General features: G+C 40.3%; 1 protein-coding gene across 6 annotated transcripts in view; it reads right to left on the reverse strand.

Moving 5' to 3' along the window:
• Positions 1 to 24,958, reverse strand: part of LOC108427685 (LIM domain containing preferred translocation partner in lipoma) — a 259,778-nt gene that overhangs the window by 25,277 nt on the left and 209,543 nt on the right. For all 6 annotated transcript variants that reach the window (XM_017698033.2, XM_017698030.2, XM_017698035.2 and 3 more), the window contains one exon: positions 6,820 to 6,989. In XM_017698033.2, coding sequence (XP_017553522.1) covers positions 6,820 to 6,989 — 170 coding nt within the window. The remainder of the gene's footprint in view (positions 1 to 6,819; positions 6,990 to 24,958) is intronic.

Consider the following 24,958-nt stretch of genomic DNA (forward strand, 5'->3'; position numbering starts at 1 on the left):
GTCAGCATCAACGCTGTAATGCCAAGTCAATTTACACAAGCATATTTACACAGCATCTGTGGAGCACCCTCTAACCAAAATCCTAAACACGAGCAGCTCATTAAACTGACACGATTCTCATGAAAGGCCAACCTGGTCAAAATGTATTATACTGCCAATAATGTGTACTAGCAGCCACCACCTCATTATCTATTATAAAATGAAGGGGACTGAGCATAGAACCCTGAGGCACCCCCTGGCTATTGCTTCACAGCACATCAGTGGAGGAAAAAAAAGAAAAGAAAAAAACAATAGTGTCCCTAGACTAATGTCACATTAACAAGATTAGAGACCAGTTCGTGCAAAATGATGGATTAATTGAGGAGCAAAGAAGTATATCTCCATTGTGTTTCATTTAAACAAGCAACGATTAGTCCTTTGTTGAGAGGAGTGCAGGAAAACCAGAGCACAATGGCTGATTATTGGCCTTGTGCTTTGTGGATCAGTAGTGAAGCCGAGGTTGGAGGACATTTGTGATAAGATGTCATAAGACTAGGAAGCAGATGGCTAGAGATCACAGAAAGGTTGCGGCTTTTCTGTCCATTACTAAAAGGAATGAATGGTATCTAGCGGCAGTATTAAAAAAAAAAAGAAAAGAAAAGAAAGCCTGTGCTCAGGTGTCGTGGTGAGTTAACAATATAAGAGCTGTGCTAAAGAAATATGCAAAAGCTCTTGTTTGAATAGATTACATCAGATTTTCCTGTTTGATGACACAGAGAAATATTACTGGATTGCAATACTGGATTGCTTTGTTTAACTAAACAAATTCACACAACCCAATGCAGTACGTTTGGGTGTGTTCAATGATCTGAACTATCTGCTGATGCATAAATCATTTTACAGGAGATCCTTTACCTGTGTGAAATCCTAAATGATCGGTAAACAAGCAGCACATTTGAATTTTTAAACATAACAAATGTGTGTGTGTGTATGTGTGTGTGTGTGTGTGTGTGTGTGTGTGTGTGTGTGTGTGTATACATGTCTGAATAAACTTTGCAACAAAAAGAAAACGCACAGAAGTTGTGTGTAACAGGTGATCTCTCCCTGGCATTGAACTAAAGAGAGTGTTTACCAAGAAAGACAGAGCATATGAATGGTCGTGCTGTGATCCTGCATCTGCAGTTCTGATGAACTGAGAACAACAGGCAAATAAATGCATCAATAAATGATGTGGTTCTCGTGCTCTCCTCTCAAGATTCCTAGACCGACTTGCCGGCCTCATTTCAAGTTTTCCCCCAGCTCAATGGGGGCTGCCATGTCTCTTCAGAGACCCAAGTCTCACGTTCCTTCCCTAATCGCACAGAGGCGTATGACCCTGAGGATGGGTAGAAGAGAAGAAGAAATTACTTTCATTAAGAAATTCAGATTTCTCCCCATCCTTTTGATCTTGTGCCAGAAGAACATTTATGCTGATGAAATGCATAAGTAAAGTTCTTAAATTATCCCGGTCCTCTTTAGTGCATGCATCCGAGTTGGAAAACTTCCAGAGACGACGGCTACAATCAGTCTGAGAGCTGCTGGATGGGGCTGATTTAAGAGATGGCCTGAATCACTGATACAGTGCTATTCAATGCTGCATTTGTTAAAATTGCACAAAGGTATCTGAGGAAGCTGATCGAGTGTCAGATAATGATGGCAGAAACAAACGCAACATGCTAAAGTGTGGAGACGAGTACCAGGAGAGAAAAAAACAGCACATCAGCATCGACAAATCACAGCTGAAATGAGAGGATAACTGGCTACATGACACAACATATACAAAATGTCACAGACGTAGCTTTTGCACAACTACAGCTACTTATGCTGTTTGGCATGTAATAACATGCTTATGGCAATTACACTGCACCGATGTCAGTAGTTACCAAGGTAACTACTGCCTTGCAGGTTTGTTGCATAGCTGTTTATTGCTTTATAATTGAAGGTGAAAACGTGACAGCCCAGTGTGCTCATAAAAAGGGACGGGAAATAACTGAAAGGGATAACGAAGGAAAAATGTCATGTATTCACAGGAAGATCTCTCCCTGAGAGTAATTACACAGCTGTGTTTCATTCACTAGAAGGAATCAGTAAATGTACAGATCATCCTGGATATACAGAATATGTCTAATGAGCCACCTAAATAACCTCAGCACATAAACAGAAAGCATTTTGAGGACCGACCAGCTGCGATTTAGAGATGAAAAAGCCATAACAAAGCAAGTACCTTTAAAACGTACTCCCATCTTTACCATTTACTCATACTTGCTCTTTTCATTTTTTTATTTTTTTTTAACCTCTCTTCAACTGAGAGTGGCTAACATGGCAAAACATCACAATACTTCAAGACATTTTCATGATAGAAAATACACAGTTTTTAGCTTTTCTGAGATTTACAAAGAGGTTCAAACAGCAAAAAGTCACACATTGATAAATGGCTATGAAAAACTATGTGTATGACATTTCTGTAAAATTCAATGCTTGAAATTTTGAAAATTTTCAAAATGATACTAGTACTCAACTTCACAGCTTCAAATTTTCAGTAGGAATGGTAAAAATGAAGAAATATTATATGAGCCTTAGATGAGATCTTTAGAGCTATAGATGATGAACGACTGAGCAAGCTGTATAACAAAGACGCTTTATTAAAACGATTCACAAACAGCGATCATGTGTCATATGGAGATTTGGTGAAATGCATTAAATATATGAGACTTCAGTGGAAAAAATGAGAGCTGATTGATTTCTCATGAACTCATGGCAAACTTTCAGTGGTTTAAGCAAAATTAGGCTATACAACGTTGCCATCCACACACACAAAAAAACGGTAATGTTACAAATGAGGGCAAAAACATGACTTTCTTTCCATGTAAATTAACAAAGACTTTTTATTCCAAGCAATTCTGGAGCATTACTCTCGGCCTATTCATTTTAAAATCTTCATACTATGTAAAGGACAGCTGCTGTGCTCAAACAATGTAGCAAAGTAAAAATCCCAAAAAACTCTTTTCTATGGGCAGCGATGATAATCTCTTTATGACTGCTCACATTATCACCGGGCTTTTGTTTGGCACTCTCTCTCACAAGCTAATGAAATCTTGCGTTTCATCAGTGTCATCGCTGTTTCCATTAGCCAATGGGAATAACAAACAAGTATTATTCTCGTTTCCAAACCACTTAATCCTGCAGAATATCCGGAAGAAAACCGCAGAGGGAAGAACGAAGGATCTTGTGCCTTTATAGGTTCCTATAAAAAGTGTCTTTGAAAACTAACTCAATTCACAAAGTTACCTGGACAAAGCGTATGTAAGCCAGTCTTTTTACCATAAGACTGGTTGACCCTTCAATATGTTGCTTCAAGAAATTACCCTTTCATGTGTTCATATTTAAAGAAATATACTTAAAAAGTTTGAATTTTTTCCGTGATAGCATGTTGTCAAGTTGCCCTACCTTGTGCTTGGTGGGAAACTGAAAGCAGCATGCTGTTAGATGTAGAGACGGCGCTGACCCAAGCCCAGTATCAGCATCAGGCTGATACCAGCAGAAAATTCTGCATTAGACATTGGACGTCATTTTGAAATGTAATACTTTTAAAGAATAAATACTGATATTACTCATTACTCAAAGTCAGAGCTGATGCTCAAAGCTTCATTATCAGTATCAGAAAGGAGAGAGTGGTATTGTGCCATCACTGCCTAGACGAGTTTGGTAACTACTGCTCAGATTGTGCTTCTATCCATATTTGGCAGTAGTTTGGTGTGTTTTCTGTTTTCCAGACAGGCCTAAATTTTTCCCTGGTCTCTATAGGCCAGCAGGCAGCAGAAGAATAAGTAATGTCAGTGCTCAGGCAAACAGCAGCCCCAGAGTCAGAGTCCTGTCTCGTGCCGTATTCGCCATCAATTACCTATGATGCAACTTAGCCTTAATTTTGCCATAGAGCTGCTAGAATTTCACCACAGAAATAAAACAACACAGCATTTTTATGGGAACATGTGTGTCACTGGCACAACTATACAAGTAAAGCTTTATTTAAACGCACAAATTTAATTGCACTTCTGCATATTCAATTCTGAACAAATTTTAGCAATATTCCTGATTTGAGAAAGAGAAGTGGTGCAGTAAAAGAGGAAGCCAGCTCAAACAGTGCTGCCTCAGTACTCTCTACAGCACCTTCATAAGAGGAAAAAGAGACAACACAAAGACCACATTGGGAAGCTAAGAAAATGTGCCAGCACCAGAAGAAAACCCAGCACCAGTGGCATAGGTCAACATTGCTGAAACGCCAGGCATTTTTGTGGAAGGACCGGTGTAGTTTCAATATGAAACTGAGTTACTCTTTCAGGATTCAATTCATCTATATAAATGACTCAAAAGTTGTTTTTTCTTTATCAGATCATGAAAGAGAAGAAAATGTTTTCATGATGACCATGTCATATTGCATCTGACAGCCTCAGTGAAACCAAGTCTTACTTCTCACTGAATGTTCTCATTGAACAGAGGTCAGGCCTGGCCTTTGCCACCTGAGCGGGAACTGAAGTGAGTGACAGAACATGTAAACATGCGGCCTTCAGAGTAAGTGTGAAAAAGTTTTTGACATACGTGTGACGTCACAGAGTGTCACATCTCATTGCTGACATGCACTATACATCTTGAATCACTGACAGTTTCAAAACATATAAGAGAAAGTGCCAAGACCAGAGCAGACATCATGAGAACAGCTCTCAGGAGTCTCACATGTATAATATGCATGAAATAACAGCACATAGTTTAGTCTGACTTTTGCTTATTGCACAATGCAGAGCTCTGGGAACTTGAGCGTGAAATTTCAAAAGACAGAGAAAGAAATTCCTAACCTTTACAAACTTCCAAAATGACAGCTTTACCATTTTACTGGAACTTACTTACTTTAACCTGAAGAAATAGAAGAATTTCGACAGATATTTTCAGCAACAAAAAAGGAAGATGGAAAGGCAGACAGAAAAGACAGAAGAGCATTATTTGGTTTCCAATCTACAAAGGAAAGTAATCCTATCTGGCATTCTAATGTGATTTTAATACCTGCGCTACATCTCAAGTGCAATTTGCCCATGTGAACGCTTATCAGATGCACTTGGAGATGGAGCGAAGCATGGTGTTCAGGCTTTTTTGCATGCGGGACCTCTGTTCATCTAATCTTTATGGATTTGACTACAGGCTAACTGGTGGGAAGAGGAATCATGAATGCAGTTCTGTGAAAGATGATGAGAGGAAAAAATCTATTTTTGTGTGACAAATTCAACACGGTGCTACTACCTGCATTTACAAAGAGTAAACTTTTTATAGAAGTCTTAAATCTTAATAAACATAAAGTGGAAGAGAACAAAGGAGGATTGGACACTAGGTGTTGAATCTACCATGTGATCAGGAAGAAATTAGAGTTTCAAAGAGCATGTAAACTAGCTGCCAGCTTTTTCCTGTGTTACCATATCCAGCTCAGTGAATGTATGCATGCATATGTATTCACTGTATGTAGAAACAGAACAGTGTGAATGTGTGCATGTGTATGTATGTGTGCTACAGAAATAAGGTCTGTCAACACACAGCAATAACACTAATGTCAATTTTAAAATACATTTCCTTTTAAATTTGATCCATAGGTGTTAGAGGTATAAAATTCTGATGTCACAATTCCTTAGGAAACAATTCAGTGCATCGTGAAAGCTGAAATTTCCCAGGATTTTATTAAATTTGATTAGACTGCCTTGGTATATTTTGGAAAATATCACTAGAGGGACTATTTTCATTAGAGATGGCATGACACCACTTCTGACACCAGCGCAGAAAATGCTGAAAGTGTCAGCTGATACTTAAGAACATGGCTATTTCTGCCATGTAATGTGATATGTAAAGAAGGTAATCGAACAAATCCAAAAAACATACTAGACTCTACTACTGAAACAAATACACACAAAACAATAATAAGCTTGTACAGATCAATGCAATAAACAAAGCCTTGTGCATCAGGTTTTAGATGAGGTTATTTTTCACTATTTTTAATACGGACATGCAGCACTATAACTCACTTGGTGGCAGACTGAAATGAGACAAACAGGACCATCTGCAAATTTGCAGAATGGGGTGCTGGTGTGATTGCCTGGTACAACAGGGTGTAAACCTAAAGGAAGCAAAGCTCAGACTGCTCAAACACTCTACAATCTTTCAGGAAGAAATATACATCCAGGATGACTTACAGAAAATATATATTTTTTCAGCTGAAAAGGCCAATTGGGGGCCTTTATGGGGGGTCAGATTTTATTATTATTATTTTTATTATTACTATCATTATTATTAGTGTCATATTATGCAATCCATACTTTTCTCCTGATATTGGCTAGACTGATGCTGGGCATCAGACTGCCATCTCTAATTTTCAAAGTGGTGGAACATAGATTTTTTTTAATTATTTTTACATTTCAAAGTAATTCTTTGCAGTGGTTCTTAAACCTATCGCAGATGGTCCACACATTTTCTCAACTCGCAACATAGGGAGAGAGCAAGAATACGAACCGCCTGGTGTCTCTGAGGACCGGTGTGAAAACTCCTCCTTTCTAAGACATTATAATTTATTGTAATATTATTAACATTTTAAAATCAATGCAGTTAAATTGCCAGATTCAGATCATTTCTGCACCCCTAGTAAGAATTTATTCAACAATACTTTAACATTGCTGTCTACATAAGAATGCCAGGCTCTGCGCCAGGTGTGTGTGTGTGTGTGTGTGTGTGTGTGTGTGTGTGTGTGTGTGCGGAAAGGATCATACTCACAATGTAGCAGGGCTCACAATAGGCTTTCTTGTCCACAGCGTAGAAGGGTTTCCCTCTCAGCTTACAGTTGCACGTCATGCAGACAAAGCAGTCCACATGGAAGACCTGGTCCATGGCAGTGCAGCCCGTTCCCTCACCCACCACATTCTCCCCACAGCTAGCACAACGACCTGGAGACGACAAAACGCACCATCAATCTCAAGCATACATTTGTATGAGACATGTTCCCGAACATATATAAGAGCCTTGAGACTTTTTTCCACAACATGTAGGGAAATGTTTCCACACTGTTACATACTGTAGATTTATGTTATATAGTACAAAAAATTAAACAAACAGTAAGAAGATTTATTTAGCAGATGCTAAAGCGGAGGCTACCGTATTTGAGGCACAACATTTATTTGTTTTAAGGAAACATTCATAAGCCCCCATGGAGATCATTCACAGTCCATGGAACCTGAGGAATATCCTGATATCCTAAATCTAGATGGCTCCTTTTTCACTGCAGCTCCTCCACTAACAGGTCAGGTTGAATATTAGGGCTTTAGAGAAGAGCGATATTAAAAAGTCTCCTGGTTCAATGATAATTTGATCTTTCAAGCATAAGAACCAGAGGGTTGTTTTAATCCCCCAAGTTAAAGCAGAGGAGTCTTTCTGGTGCCACTGATGATTCTCTACAGAGATCTGATCTAGAATTGTGTGTCTGATGGATAAAAGAGTTTATAATCAATGTCAAATGAAACTGAATATGAGGAACACTTCTAAAGTTAGGTTGATAGCATCTCAAGGGAGTTTACCCCTTTATAGTGTTGCGTTTTTTTTTTTTCTCCCTGTTTAAAAGGGTAAAGTGATCGGTTGCCCTACAATTGAAGAAATCTAAGGCGTTTAATAAGGTCAGTCCTTTAATATATTCCACAGTGAGATGAAATTCCCCTTGTGCAGAGAGTAGAGATCAATATGGTATTACTAACAAACGCCGTCCACCATCGGTCAACTTACAGTGCTGACTACTGCTGTCCCTGTACAAACACATGGAAGTACAGTCTTACAACCTGCATTACATTACTGTAATCTCCACCAATACATTACAAGACATATTGAATGTACATTCAAATCACTCTGTTATAAAGTCAACATGCCACTTTCTCTATGCCCATTACTTTGATTCAGTGTTCAGCAAGGCCATAGAGATAAGAGCAGGATTAACTGTCACAAAAGAAGTGCTTTGAAAAAGAAAAAGAAAAAAAATCTCCCTCCATCCATAACAAGAGCGGAGAGTGGCTTAGGTCCCCTCAGAAAGAGTCTCTTTTCATGATAAAGGAAAACTTTAGAAGAGGAGTGAGCGCAGAGTTTGTTACAGGGCATCTGAGCAGATACTATTGCACCAAAAAAAAGCCTGATTGCATATTGTGGGACACGGCATTTGGATATCTTTAATTGAGTTGAAGATATCTTTAATTGAGTTTAAGATGTCTCCAACTCAATGCAAAGATATCTTCAACCCAATTAATGACGCTAGCAATTTAATTAGCGGTATCAGGAAATAATGGGCTTTAGAACCGTATCTGGTGCTGTTTTCTTTTTTACACATCTGAGGACAGATACAATCTCGCAGAAAAAGGAAATGTGAGATATTGTGAATTAATTTAAGTTTATTCTGTAGTTCCTCAGCTTTTTTTCACTTTTCTGCCTTTTTTTGCATCATTTAAAGCTGCCTTTAGAGGCAATCGCCGCTCTGTCAGCGCGAGCGCCGGAGTTCAAGCGTGTCACACACACAAAGAGACATGAACGGGAGCAGGAGAAATATCAGACAGCCTCTCATTTCCCCTGTTCAATGCGTCAGAGGAAAGGGGGGAAAAAAAAACAGATTGAACTCTCTCTTTTCAGATTAGATATCAAAGCTCCGATGGGCAACAACCTCCTTTCTACCTCCATCTTCATCATAGATAATTTTCTTCAGTTGTCAGTGTATTAAGAGGTAATTTTTGTTCAAAAGACCTCTGTTGATTCCAAACTCAAAACACAAACAAAAGGACAAAGTTTACTTGTACTTCTAGTTCTAGAGAAGCACATGAGGCTAATGTTCTAATATGGAGAATCAGAATACCTGCAGGCAGGCAACAGTTAGAGATCAAAGTTAGCAACTGCAATAAAAACACGGTGTCACTTTCATTTTATTATTGCTCACCCACAGCTCACTGATGCAGAGACATTTTGTCAGTGATTACAATATTTGTGTTTTTAAGCAAAAGAGGAGCTATTCTATTATGATCTGAATTTGACAGAGTTACTTTTGGTCTTTTTGTGGTAATGATAGCAAATCATTGAATATTTGTCATGTTGTTGTCATTTCTTAACATTGAAACAAATGGAAAAGAACATATACAGAACATAAATCCACTGTTAATAAATGCCTTCTGCTCAGTGACCCTGTGGCTGCTTTGATAGGCCCCGGCACTCCCCACGACCCAGAAGGACAACTGGCTTGGATAATGTGTGTGTATGTGTGTGAAAATAAATTGTATAAATTGTATCATGCAGGATTGTAATTATGCCTGTAATTACATATTCACATTTAAATGGTACAGCAAAGTGATAGTAACAACCCCAGACAGCTCAGGGTTAAACATTTGTCAATGATGATGTCTTCATTTGGCACGCTGCCTGCGAGGCTGCAGGCAGGTGTATCAGTAAAGCGGAGCAGAGCCTGTGCAGGCACAGGTGCTTTTACACTTTTCCAAGCTGGAGCTGAGCTACAGTGCAGTAATAGGCTAGGGGGATGGAGAGGACCTGTCTGAGTGTCTACAGGGCTGGAAAAACACAGCAGCCTGGGGGAAATCACCACAGAGAGAGAGAGAGAGAGAGAGAGAGAGAGAGAGAGAGAGAGAGAGAGAGTGTGTGTGTGTGTGTGTGTGTGTGTGTGTGTGTGTGAGTGAGTGAGTGTAATAAAGACAGGAAGGAGTGAGTGCATTACTCCATAGTGTACATACAGTAATGTGCAAATGTCAAAGACCATCCTTCATTTATTTCATTTCCAGTCAAAACAGCCATTAAATACAAGTTACTCATTTTTCAACGTCAGGAGAAAAGTAGAAAACATATTTAACAGACAATTAAAGTCTCAAGTTTTTCAGTATTTAGTGTGTCCACACTTTGCCTTTATTAGAGCTTCCATTCTTTTCAGAAGAAATCTGCAGGGATTTATCCACATCTCCAAAGTTCAGTCTGAGAAGTCAGTCTGAGTAGCTTCTCATGATCCAAGTAATCGCTAAACATATTTAACGATGTTGAGGTCTGGACTTTGAGGTGGTAATCCATTCTTCTGAGAACGCCAGCAGCTTCTTTTTACTCCTCCCTCTCAAAGATGAAAGCTAACAGAAGTATTGTTTATCTAATGGGGACAGTACTGGTGGTCTACCAGGTCTTGCATGGTTGTCAGGAGTCTCATTTTACACACATTTAAAATTTTTAAATTGAAATGTTTAATTTTAAATTATTGCTTTGACTTTCATTATCTTTCTGACATCCAATCTTTTTTGCCTTGTTTTGACTGAAAATTAAACAGAAGGGTGGTCATTAAATGAAGGGTGTACATAGTACTGTATGTATCTGTATACTGAAAATATGCACCATGAATTAAGTACAAGGCCAAGCTTCTGATGTTGAAGAAAATGTAAAATCAGACTTTTACAGATGATGTTTCTTTACTTAAAAAAAAAAAGCTCTATAATATCATTATGGTCACATGACTCGCGCAGTCATTCTGACAGATTGCAACACACTGCGAGAAGTGTAGGGGTATGCAAAAGTTTGGGTGCCCTCCTCTACACAGAACACTTCTACACATTTTAATGCACAGTTACCATTTATTTGCTCAATTCAACATATTGAGAAAAAAAAAAAAGAGGCCTGTGCAAAAGTTATGGCACATTTTACATTTTGTGTTTTTTTACATGTTAAACTCCACGAATGAAGAGAAATTGTGCAATAAATTAGCACAAAAATGCCATATTAACATAGAGCTATAAAGTTTGTGTTAACTTCTTTTTAATGTTCACTTACTTTCAATTTGACCAGGGGGTGTTGAAAGTTTTGCACATGACAGTGTAACTTTGATGGCAGTGCTATGAAAAGGTTGTCAATTAGTCAAAAAAGTTATTGATTAATACAAAAAAGTAACAGTTGCAAACCTTGTGCTCTCTAATGCATACTGCAGCTCTTTATACTGCAATGACCAAATACAAGCTACCTAAACACACACAATCACGCCGATCTGACAGATGTACTTGTTTTGATCTGGTAAATGTGTGTTGGGGAGAGATGGCTGTGAAAATGTGACATCAACAGGAGTGAAACTACAGAGGTGATCAATCCAGCTGTGAAGTGAACCTGTTAGTTGTGGGTTATTCAGCAGTTCTGAGTGTGTGTTAGTGAATAGGTCCGTGCCCCGAGGCTGTGAGTGACATTTCTTTCTGTGACTCAGCCCCAGTAGAGGAAGAAGAGTGCAGGCAAAGCCCCCTCTACACATGTTACATAACACACACACACACACACACACACACACACACACACACACACAATATGCTCTTATGTAAAGCCTGATCAGATGAGAATGTCACATGTCCACAGCTGTCCCAAAAAATGGCGGTCATAATGACTGCGGAATAACTGACTCATTTTGATCTCAAACTTTAGTGAACTGTAGTGATTCACTCAGTCTGTCACTGTCTGACTACTGGATAACAATTTAAACCTTTATTTCCCCTTTTATAAAAGCATGCGAGAATGAATAACTTACATAAAGCTCATTCATATCGGCACATCTCCAAGATGATGCATTATGTGCAGACTGGAATCAATGTTTTCAACACACAAAACCAGTATGGTAGCACGCGAAACAAAGAGGATTCTGACGTACTAGTCCTGTGCAACTCTTACATTTCTACTGGTCCATTTATGGTCCAGTCTCTTCATGGCGCTGAACATCTAGTAACTAAAAATTGGAAAATACTAGTTATAATATGTTATTATCAAGCTGTTACATAAAGCTCACTCCGTTCATTAAGTTATCCCTACTTCTTTTCCACAAATTGTCTTCTTAGACGGAAAGAAAATTCGTCCCGTGTTAACAATTCCAGTTGATGACATAAATAAGTTTGCGACAAAGGCTATCACCAGGTTTGTGAATAATGTAAGTTAGCACATGTACAGCTCTATCGGCCCAGCAGAGGCTTCTCCAGAACCCTCCCCCCACCCTCAGAGCTGGGCACAGACAGCTCATGAAAGAGCTTTTCCCCCTCGTGTCCCGTGCTGGGGGAATGGAAGGCAAGTCTTCATATTAAAACTTCAAATAGCTCCTTTGTAAGCAGAAGGAGTGGGAGAGGAGGAGTTCATTTACACTTTATACAGCCTCTCCTTCTTCTTTCTCTCCGTCGTCCCTCAGAAGCCTCCACTCTCTCATATCCAAAGTCAAAATAAAAAAGAAAAAAGGGGGTAGAAAAGAAAAAAAAAGGGGGGGAGAAAAAGAATGAGGGGAAAGAAGAAAGAGGCGGCGTGCAAAGCTCGCGAGCCGGAGGAGGCTTATGGTGGTTAGGCAGTTTAATTGGATAAAAGAGGAAGATTAAAGCCTTCTCCACTCTGTTCCATAAATAATTGATTTGTAATGTATTTGCGGTGGCAGGCCCAGGCCGCTGTTTGGCGATGGCGGACGGTTTGAGTGGCAGCGAGGTTCGGATTCCCACTCCGTCGCGCCGTTCTTTGTTTTTCCACACTGAGATATGCGGCATGCTTGAAAGCCAGACGAGAACACATACACATATACAGGCGTGCGCAAAGCAAGAGCCGCGGCAATTTTGATCTCGCGTCGCCACAAAATCAAACATCATGGTGTAAAGACGACGTGCTAGGAACTTTTGTATTTGTGGAAGGCCAAACTTTTTACACTCGGTAAGGAGCGAGGGATGCGTTCCTTTATAAGGAGAACACGGGCTCTTCAGCATTCACGGTATTAGAAAACAAAGCCTATCGCCACCGTACACATGTAAACAAATACACAGGGCCCACAACATATTCTGGGGTTGTAAGAAGTTTGCCTCTTCAGAAAAGAATGTTTTGTGGTGTAAACAATGAGACCAAAATAGTGGCACTAAGGCGATAGGAAGCAGCGCGTTCTCACGGATGGCGTTTATCTTGGTTTTCAGGAACAACAAACTGCGACAACCAAAAAAAAACAAAAACAACAACAAAAAAAAAAGCAATTCAAAAAAACATCTGTCACGATAGCAAACTCTGCTGCTGCGAATTATGCTGCTCTGATTCACAAGTTTATTACAGAGCAACGTTTCCCCCATATGCACACTCACAAACTGAGAAACATTAATTTGCTGTGACAGATTCTGAGGAGACAAAAAAAAAGGTACAAAGTCATGCCGAATTCTTTACGCTTAATTATGGTCATAAACAAACATCATAGGTCACTGAGCGTTTAACAGCAGAGATGGACTGTGTCTGAATGCATTAGGACTATAGCTGCCAGCTATTGTATTTCTAGAAGCCTCAGTTTGAGCTTGTGCTCTTTTATCTTCCTCCCTCCCATCTCTAACTCCAGTGTGTGTGCATATCCGGTCCCCACGCAGCTGTGTGGCCCCTGGGTCGGCCCATGATGGAGCGCACAGCCGAGAGTAGTGAGCTGCAGTCTCTTGATAGACCCATAACTCCACTGTAATCTCACTCTAGTGGCAGCAGATAATGATGAGGGACAGTGGGCTATGACTGTATGACTGCTGGGAAGGGGGCATGCCAGAAAATATTCCAGCTCAGGCCATCTTGGCTGCAGGATAGGAAGCAGTGGCCCAGGCATAGTGAGGTCAGGGGGTTTGGACATGTTTGGAAGCAGGTCAGTGAAAGCTACATGAATGGGGTAGACAGTAGAAAGCAGATTATGGAGGTATATGGGTGCATATGATTGCTATTGTAAGGAAAAGGCTGTTTTTTTTTTATTATTTTGCTTTTACTGTTTACATTTTTTACTATTTATTGCATATAAAACAGCCATTAAGTCCAACTTCACTTTTCAGTTTAATTAAAAAAGCAGAACACACATTACAAAACAAGTGAGTCACATAAAAGCCAGCTTCAGTATTTAGTATGTCCACCTTTTGCCTTTCATTTTTGACCCCCATTCCTTTCAGAACCAGCTTTTGGATTCCAAAAAAATCCATAGGAATAATTTCATACTGCATATTGCATACTTCTCACAATCCAAGCAATCCCACACATATTCGATGACGTTGAGGTCTGGCTTCTGTCAAGTTCTGGTGTTCTACTGCAAATGTTTATCTTTTTTGTCTCTTTTTCTCAGTAACAGATTCTTGGCAGCTACAAATCCTTTAAGACCCACAGCACTGAGTTGTCTTCTCACAGTGGAGGAATGAACTGAAACATCTGTGATTTTTTTATTTTTTATTTTTTTCTGAAGGAAGAAGGGAGCTTCACTTTCTTCCATCTCACATATGAAAGCTTTAAGTACTGTTTATCTAATCATGACAGTTTTGGTGGTCTGGCAGGTTTTGGATGGTTGTTAGGAGTCTACACATTTCTACAAATACAACAGGGCTTTTGCTGCAGTCACGTTTGCATTGAAAATAAAACACCATTCCGCACCTCATAGGGATACACAAACACTGGCATGGTGACCATGGTGCCGAAAACGCATGGTTATCAGAGGAGAGCTTTGGCAGTGTACACAGAACGTGGAAAAATGCAGAAGGAAGCTTTGCACTCTTATTTTTGTTGTATAATACTGGGTTTGTCAGGAAATTAACAACGAGACATTTGGCATCCATGGCTCCCAAAAAAAATCAAGATTCGGTTTATTTCACCGCGGAAGTTGGGAACCCTTGATGGATGGTACTGCTGTGGTCTGCAGACTGTTGCAGTGGCAAAATATTCCATCGCGGTTCCAACGAAAACAATGGCCTGTCTACCACCTACATGTGAACGCAGCACTACTGCAAACTGCATTGTAGGAGTCTCGTTTTTTTCCTAGACCTAAATCTTTTTTGAACTCTAGTTTTGGAAACTCCTGCTTTTTCCACATATTTTTCTTTCCTTTTCTTTTCCTAATGCCACTGGAGTAGGGTTCATCTAATCTCCTCAGAAATATCTTGTGAAAAATGAATAAACAATACTTAATGGCCATTAAATGTAAATTAAATAACAGATGGCCCTCTGTTTTTTGCATAGTACTGTATTATAGTTACATGTTTAAATGTTACTAGTTTGCAAATACATGGTTTTTGTCTGACTGTATAGTATGTTGTTTGTGGTTTGTGTGAGTGTGTGTGAGAGAGTGTGTGTGAGTGTGTGTGTGAGAATGGGCCTTTCCTGGGGTCAAACGCTCACTCACGAATGAAATCTAGCAACGTGAGTCAGTGTGTGCCGCGAGCTGCTTCAGCTAGGCTTACATGGCAGCTGATCTTGCAAGCCTGAGTGGAGCTGTCTGAATGAGGCACACTCGGCTACAGAGGGGCAAGGTCACCTCACACGAACCATCATGAGGGGGAAAAAAAACAAGGCCTTCATTGGCAGTCAGAGAGAGAGTGCTAGACAGGCCGAGAGACAGACAGAAAAAGGGAGACAGACAGACTGTGCTGGCACGACATTCAGAAACTAGAAAGCAGCAGAGCCAGCATCTGGCTGAAGAGGGAAGACTACAGCTCACAATTACTGAATAAACTAAGACCAGCCAGCCAACACAGCACCACGAGGGAAATCCTGTGTATTCATTTAAAACACTAACAAACAGCATTTAGTTTAGAGGCCTAATAAAGCCTAAAATACTACATTACTTTTAATTATCTGTCATCTTTAACAAGAGGCAGCAGCACCATGTATACTAAATAAATAAGTGATCATTGCTTTGAATCCTGTGTTTTGCAGCATCCATGTTAATCTGCAAGTGTAATTTCAAAAAGCAAGATGAAACAACCACGGGTGACGACCCACCAGAGGTTTCTTTCTAGATAACTGACAGAAAGCTGAACTCGGCTGGTGGCAGATAAATAACCCAACTCCCACCTCTCCACGCATGGAGTAATTATTCTCTGAGCAAGAGATTAGAGTGCCAACCAGACAAAACTGTCTAATGGGAACCCAAAACCAATTGAGATCAGCTCTGTACATCTGCACAAATGCAGTGAGGATAAATTGTGTTTACAACTCTAGGAACAACCTTAGTCTTGGTCTAAATTACAATGTCAAGTATGACTCTTCACTGGAAAATCAGACTGAACATCAGCCTAGGCTTGATGCATGCATAGAAAACACGCCATGCAGAGGCCTTCACAACGATACTAACCTGCTCTAAACATTTACAGCTCACAATATGATAAAGACAGAGCACTGTGGGACACTGCATTATGTAACTCCTACAAACCCCTATAAAACCTGGGTTATATAATGCAAGGTTTGCTCCATAACAGCCAAGACTTGAATAGCAGTCAGATTATGGGACAGCTGGAGTGGTCGGATAGCACAGAAATGTCGTGTGTGATGGGTTCAAGCTCTTGCAATCTGATCTAGTTTCAGGCCAGTGACAGAAAATATATCATTTTCTCTTAGTTTTTTGGAATTTGAATGTATTCATGCTGGTTAGCGACTCACATCTGAAGGGATTCTGTAAAAATCTGTCAAAGTTGCATGTTTCTTTTAGTCTTGGCTTAATTAGTGCAGAAGCCTGAGTATGTTCAAAGGTGCTCTTACATATTTTCAATAATATAAACAGTATGAAGATAAAAATCCACAATCTACAAAAGCTACAAAAATCATTATTTGCTAAGATATTAAAAGGTGTGTAGTTCATTCAACACTTTAAAAATAAAGGTTGTTGGTGAAAGGTTCTTAGCTTGGATGTAAGATTCTAGGAAAAACCGTTAACAACTATCAATTAAAAGGTTCTTTAGGGAAATGAAAGTGTCTCTTCTTCTCTGGCGTCAATCCAAAGAACCCCTTCTGGCACCTTTATATTTAAGACAGAAGGCTTCAGGCTGGCATTGCATGGCTAAACTTTAATGCAACTTTATGCCAAGCGTCTTACAACTTACCTGAAACTCAGAAGCAAAAATTGCAAGCGTCTCAACTTTGTGAAACCATTTTCAAAATACAGCCGGCCGAAATCACAGACATCAGAATGTATTAACGTCATGTGATCATATCAAATGACATTTTAACTGATTGATGGGCAAGAAATCCAAACAGAGAAACTTGGACTGCTGGAAATTAAGTTTCATGTAGTTTTCAAGGAACTAAAGTTGCATTAAGCTTCCACCATGGAGTGCCAACCTGAAACTGAGTGATTTTGGCCAAGTTTGGTACGTTTCCCAGGTTCGTGAGCCATGTCAACAAACCAACATGACTTTTTCAAAGCTAAAGTTTCTGTAACAAGATCATTTAATTTGCTAACTAATGCAAGCAGGTGTTTAAACCGTAGATGCACATGCGTAGATGCCGCGCTGGGTTCAGCCAGGCACGTCAGCCACACCAACATCTTGGAGCGGTCAGTACCGCTGCTGGACTGTACTCAATACAATTACAGGGTCACAGTTTAAGAAAAGCACTGTGCAAAAATATGCCATTTAAAAAAAAAAAAAAATACTCAAAGTTGGATAGGATTATATAAAGCAGAAAACCTAGTGATTGACCCTCATGTCACTCATGTTTATGCAATGTTTATTTACAGATATTTCCATGTGGTTGGTGCAACTGTTAGAAGTGATTCACACATTGATGGGTTTGCTGTGTGTGAGAATATCTTTGTACCAGAGCTTGCACTAAACTCAACGGTGGTCTTTAATGGCAGTGTGGCATTGACTACATTTCCTGCTGCAGATAGCTAGCTAACCAACCAGGACGTTCAAGATTCTGAAACAGAAATAAACGCAACCGAGAGCAATTTAACCAAGATAGATCCCTATGTATTATCTATCCATGTTATTTTTAGCACGCTATATGTACACAGATGTAAGCAAACTGTCAAAATATAAAAATTCAGTTTTGCACTTTGTGATCATTTTCTGACACTCAGATTGAGCTCCACCACTAGAGTTATGTAATCTTGTTTAACATTAATGTTTACGAACATGTTCAGATTTCTTAAATGTAGGTCATAAACATGTTGATTGTCATGCATTTGATCTGCTGTCTCTTTGCTCAGGAGAGATCCCATCACTGCCTGTAAGCATCATGTAAATGTAAAGCTAAGTACTGCTTCTCTCGGACACTTCTTACGGCTGTTACCAGCTTCCTTTCTTGGGTTTTGACAGTCCACAGACAGCCAGCTGTTAGGAACTGAGGCGTTTTACAAATAAAGCGGCATGCAAATTGCATGTTTAAATATTCAACAAAATGCAGAAATTGGTTGAGTAATGTAGCAATTTGACTGCGAACACCAGACAACACAGCATTTGTCTATATATATTCATGGTTTTAACAGCTGCTTGTGCTATTTATTCTTTTTGTTAGTCTGCTTTTATTGCGACTTCAGTAGCTAGATTTTTATAGAGATTTTTTTCCTCTCTTTATGCCTCATAATAAATCATCCAAGCAAATTACGCTCAATGAACTTGCAGTGCTTCTAGGACAGGATTAGCGAGGCATCAAGTGTACTGGCTAAATATTCATTTTTAAAGCCTTATTATATACAGAATAGGTTAAAAACCCAACTATATAGTGAAGAACCACAGATAGATAAAAGATACACAGATATAAATATATATACAAAGTCTATAAAAATTCTGCAAATACGCAAATTAAACCAGATGACTACAGTGAGAATGATACATCCATCCATCCATTTTCTAATCCGCTTCTCCGTCAGGGTCGCGGGGGGATGCTGGAGCCTATCCCAGCAGTCTTCGGGCATAAGGCAGGATAAACCCTGGACAGGTCGCCAGTCCATCACAGGGCAGACAGACAGACACAGACAGTCACTCACACATTCACACCTAGGGGTAATTTAGCATGTCCAATCGACCTGACTGCATGTCTTTGGACTGTGGGAGGAAACCGGAGAACCCGGAGGAAACCCACGCAGACAAATGCACCCAAAATAAAAAAAAAGCGAAATGTCTATCAAATGTGTTGTTTTTGAATTGCTTTGTTTAACTCTCAAATTGCACAGAAATGATGTTGCATGAAATGATCTGCATGAAAGTTTAACCACATAAGGATCTGGCCATGACTGTTCAGGTGCTGGAAGTGTGCTGTTTGATGTGGACTGCCCTGGACCAGCAGCTCTCCAAGCTATCAGCCTACATAATCACTACTTTAAGACAAGACTGAATGACTTGCTGTCCCATGACCATGAGAATTTTATGAAACATTCACTTTAGTGCAATTGTCTTTTTCAACTGGCTTATGAAAAATAGTCCTAGACTCCATCAGAGCCATTATGTGTGTAAGAGCTGCCCCTGACTAGTTCGAGGTCCATTTCAACACATCACCCTAGTAATAACATTCAGATGTAACAGTAATGCGTATGAGTCTGATCACACTGCATTGAGCTTTTAGCACATTTTGATATTTTTATTTTGCAAGAGGCTATTTTAGTGGAGAGAAGCCTAAGGTTGATGGCAGGTTGCCTTCTCCGCAGGATTATATATTTAGGGCTAAGATGAAAGCGTTTCCACGGTAACTGTCACAACGTCCAGTGCATTAAAGTTCCCAGGGTGGGACTTTATCTCATCTGATTTTTTTTAATGGCAACGTACAAAGGCCCAAGCTGCTTCACTCACTGTGGGGTTAGAGTGCTTTAACCCAGCCCGCCAACCGCTTGACTTTGACACACACAAGTAGAAACGAATCTGAAAGCAAGCTCCTGAGATCTGGCTAAGGATGAGTAAGTAAAATGCAAATGCACTCGACCATAGTATCTAGGACAATGCTCTAACCCTTCCGACAACAACCCCGATTAATACATTAACACAGGCTGTGACTCCCTTCACAGAAACACCGACATCTGTATGTGAACATGTGGACACAGACCCAACTTTTCCTGACCCATTTACCTCGCTTGGTCCCACGCTCTGGGTCCTGGCCCAGTACAGTAGCTACACAGAAACTCCTAAACTCTTCCAAGATTCTTCATCAACATTTCATGATGAAACGTCTCATAAATTATGAGCACCTCCAGCTGACACTACGCAGAGAAGAAGGTGGCGATTCCCTTTGCCTTCTTGCTGCGCAGGCAGACAAAACACAGATTGTCTCCTGACGTTATGAAAAGTTCCGCTTGACCGTCAGTTGTGCATCTTTCACAAGCCTTCAAAAGACGCTCGAGTCATAAAAAGCGGAGATGGGAATTTGGAAATCAAAAAAGAAATGTTGAGAATGTGGCTCGCATACAGAACATCAACTCTCAGCGCCCTCTCTGATAAGTTTCTCAGACCCAGCCTGCGAGTTCAAATGAATCAAAAGCCATTACAAAATATACTGAGCTGAAAATATTAATTAATCAGATACTTTCGAAAGTTTGATGGAGAGTTCGCTTATTTATGAATGATACGGTGCACCTGAAGTGCTGCAATATTTATCTGTGTCTCCTGCTTTTGCTCTTTAGAAACACTGACTGCTCTTCCATGCCCTGTGCCCAACTGTGGGGGACTTGGCATTGTTTGATACATAATCAATCTGTAGAACATTCATACTTGTCAGAATCAATACGCAAAATGTATGTCAATACATTACTTACATCAAGTGCATTACACAAATCCTGAGCTCTTTTCCATACATACACAGAAATCGCTCTAGTTTGTTTAAGCACTGTGTTACACTTTATTCAAAGTAGCGTTACAGTCTTCTCTCCCACCGCCAGAGGCTGAAGTTAATCATGACTGCCTCGGGAGACCGCGAACTCTCCGCTCCAGCGGTGGAAGCTTGGAAGCTACGATGGCTTTGTTTGATTAGAACCTCATCAAAGCCATTAGCAACACCAATAAAAGTTTGTCGGGGGAGGACAAAGACAGCGTCCAGCCGAGACAGATCATGGCCTTGGCTCTGATTCATCTGGTTAATTATTAGCCTTGGGGGATTCCCATCCCCCAACATGTCCTTTTTGTGTTTAAGAAAAAAGAAAAGCCTTGAACATGTAATGCAGTGTATTATAATTATAGACTTTCTTATTCTCTGAGGGGTTTGTTGCTCAACTGTGCCGTAGAAAGCGGTCCTAGCCGAGGGGTTAGGGGTCTAAGGGAAAAAGATTTTGTTCAGCATCGTGAGATGGATCTACAAATAATGCTCGAGGGGGAGGTCTATGAGGCTGAAGGCTAAGGAGTGGGCAAAAATGCACCAAGATGAGATCTAACATAAACTGTAGCTGTTTATGTGAGGTTTGTAACCTACTGGGAAATTCACATGGATGGGAATGTCTAATTTTTTTTAAATGTTTTCAATAAATGAATGTTTTCTTTGTAGGTTTGCAATAACTTAATATATTAGACAGAAAGCTTTTTAGATCTTGCAATTTTTCTTTTTGTGAAAAAGTGCAAAACTGAAGGAATTATCAAAAGCCCTACGTAAGGCCAAATGCCAAAGCCTGTGCATTTTACCCACTTCATGCCAGAGCTTAAACATCTCAGGTGTGTAAACCCAAAAGAGTTTTATTATGGGCATTTAACAGAAGTTGGGGAAACTGTCATCATTAATAAAGTATTCTTCTGCTGTTCTGTAAATGGAGAAAAACGCCCATTGGACTGCCACCACCACACAGAGGCATCGCTGCTCCTTTAGTTAGCTCATGACATAGTTTCTCCTTTAAGTTTAATTTAGTAGCGCACTTCATCTGCCTCCAGTCGAGGTAGTCACTTTAATTAAAGCACAAGTCTGGTTAACAAGTTGTTATACGCTGCCTCACTTCAACACTCTGTTTTGATGCACACAGTTTGTGACCATGGTGACTAGTACAAGGGGGCTAATTATTATAAACAGCCACCTAATGCAAGGAAATAAATAGAGCTGTGCAAAATTCAGATCTTGTTTTAAGTAGAAGAAAAACCAAAGAGGAGCACTATTGGGCTGGTTGAGCTCATCTGAATATTTATATGTATATGAGCATTACACAGCAATTGGATATCAACCACAATAACCAGAGATGCATTGAACAACCAGGTGCAAAACGCATGTTAAATTTAGTGTTACCAAAAAAAACAACAAAGAAAAACACCCAAAGCTTTAGCAAACAGCTGTTGTATGCTAACAAAACCTGTTGAGGTATTTTTTTTATTTAAAAATATAACATGGTAAATCAAAATTAATCAGCAAGTATCAAAAGAAGGTAAAGTTGTTTAGCAGTTGGCAAAATTCTGGCTATATGTTACTCTGGAAAGTTTTTTGTAGAGATGCAACTGATTACCACTAGCGTTAAGCTGGAAAACTGCCCACGGGGGCAGTCGTGGGCTGGAGGTTTGGGAACTGGCCCTGTGACCGGAAGGTTGCTGGTTCGATACCCAGTGCTGATAGTCCATTACTGGTTTTCTTTGAGCAAGACACCTAACCCCCAATTGCTCCCCAGGCGCTGTGGATGGGGCTGCCCACCGCTCCAGGCAAGTGTGCTCACTGCCCCCTAGTGAGTGTGTCTTCACTAGTTTGTATGTGGTTTCACTTCACGGATTAAATGCGGAGGAATGTGGAATTCCCTGTTGTGGGATTAAAAAAGTCTCACTTAAAATTACAAATAATGGTTTGATCCCTACTGTGCTGATAAACCAGTGGACAGAAGTTGAAATTCTCTGTGAAAGGTGAGATTCTTTGAGCTGCGGTGATTTTAAGATGCAGTTTATATCAGATAGTCTGTGTACCTCTGTGAGCATAGTCTGAGGCTGAAACGTACTAAAATACAATAACAATAATAATAGCTAAAAATCTTCAGCAATGCACATCTCACACCTCAAACCACAGCATCTGCTTTAATCCCTAACCCCTAACAAACTGCAGCATACTTCATACCACATCTCAACCACTTTTTCTGAATGACTAGTTGGCTAGTAAAAATGATGAGTTCGGCAAATCCTAGTACATACATTCCAATACGTTCCATTTCCATGAGAGTTCAGCTCTGGAAGTTGGCCAGGTCACATTCACTCCATGCTTCACTGTCTTCTGCCGCTGGAGCTGTGTTTGTTCTTACAGGCTCAGGTCTAGCTGGATTTGATCTATTCCTCAAGCGCAGGCTCAGGGAGATGAGTGGGTGGCAGCGGTGTGCACTTACAGAAGTGCTGCTTAAGGGAGAGCTACCTCATTTTCTGTGTAGTCCACTTCTAGGGTTGAGGATAAAGACATTTTTCACTCAAGAAATATAAAGGATGGAAAAAGAGATAGAGCATCCAATGGGGAGACTCTGCTTTCAGCACTCTGCTTTTGCTTCAGTGCTCTGTGTTCCTGCCTGTGCTTAACCTTTTGCCTACAGCAATCATATCTCACACCTTTTCTTTCTTTTTTCCTTTTCCTCTGTAATCTCACTGAAGCGTTTCTCTGCTCATCCCTTTCTCTATGGCCAGAGCGCTGGGCTAAGTTGTTCGCCACGGCTGAGCTTGCCTCAGTGACCTGGCTTTACTTATGACCCATTTACGGGACAGGCTGTTTTCAGCCCCCCTCTGGCCAACAAGAGTGAGTTTGCAAACACTGGCTGTGTGTGGCCGTGGCCGGTACAGCTGGGCCTCATGCTCACTGCAGGGCAGACAGAGCTAATACATGCCCCCTACAAGGCAGCCACGACAGCTTGGACAAACCCATCTCTTCCACTGTCCAGCCTCACTGGCCTACTTCAACCTCTAATGCCAACCAATTACCCATCTACACATACAGGCTCATGTACATGAGGATACATCAGTTTACCCCCTACACTTTAGGCTCATGACTGTGACCACTGGCCTTTTGCATATAACATCTGCATTAGCCAACACAAAGCAGTAATGTGTATGATAGTAAATCATAAAGCAATTGGACACATTTATACACTGTGCGCACAAGTATTAGGCAAGTCTTATTTTTGAGGATTATTTTTATTAATGACCAACTACAGAGCTCTCGGTTAATCCAAAATGTTAATAAACCTCAAACATGAATGTTTAAGAAAGTAAAAGTGAAGTTTTTTTTTTTCTTAGGAGAATATATGTGCACATTTATTGGGCAACTATAATGGTGCAGAATTATTACACAGCTAGATGAAAAACACATTTTCCCATCTCACTTTATTTTCATCTGTTCAAGTGAGAATTATAAACAAATAACTCAAAACTTTCCAATGAACATTTCTGAGAAATAAATAAATAAATAAATCAGTGACCATTATAGCCACCCTTCTCTTCAATAACAGTGATAAGCCTTCCGTTCATGGAGTCGGTCGGTTTTTTGATCTGTTGACGTTCAACTTTTTGTGCAGCAGCAGCCGCAGCCTCCCAGACCCTGTTCAGAGAGGTGTCCTGTTTTCCTTCACTGTAAATCTCCCGTTTAAGAATTGCCCACAAGTTCTCAGTTGGGTTCATGTCAGGTGAGGAAGGGGGCCATGTCATAAGATTTTCATCTTTAACGCCTTTACTGACGAGCCATGCAGAGGAGTACTTGGATGCATGTGATGGAGCATGTCCTGCAGAAAAATCATCGTCTTTTTGAAAGATGCAGATTCTTCCTGGACCACTGCTTAAAGAAAGTGTCTTCTAAAAACTGGCAGTAGGCTTGGGAGTTGATTTTAAGTACATCTTCAACCCGAAAAGGTCCAACCAGCTCATCTTTAATAATACCAGCCCATACCAGTACCCCACCTCCACCTTGCTGGCGTCTGACTCGAAGTGGAGCTCTGTCCCGTTACTGATGCAGTCATGGGTCCATCCATCTGGTCCGTCAAGAGTCACTCTCATTTAAACAGTCCATAAAACCTTTGAAAAATCTGTCTTCAGATCTTCTTGGACCAGTCTAGACACTTCAGCTTATGTGTCTTGTTCAGTGGTGGTCATGGCCTTCCTTACCTCGGCCATGTCTCTGAGCGCTGAACATCTTGTACTTCTTGATACTCCAGCTAGTTTGCAGTTCTGCAATATGACAGAACTGGAAGATAATGGGTTCCTGGAAGCTTCACGCTTGATTCTTC

The sequence above is a fragment of the Pygocentrus nattereri genome, chromosome 26 (genome assembly GCF_015220715.1).
Source record: "Pygocentrus nattereri isolate fPygNat1 chromosome 26, fPygNat1.pri, whole genome shotgun sequence".
Taxonomy (NCBI): Eukaryota; Metazoa; Chordata; class Actinopteri; order Characiformes; family Serrasalmidae; genus Pygocentrus; species Pygocentrus nattereri.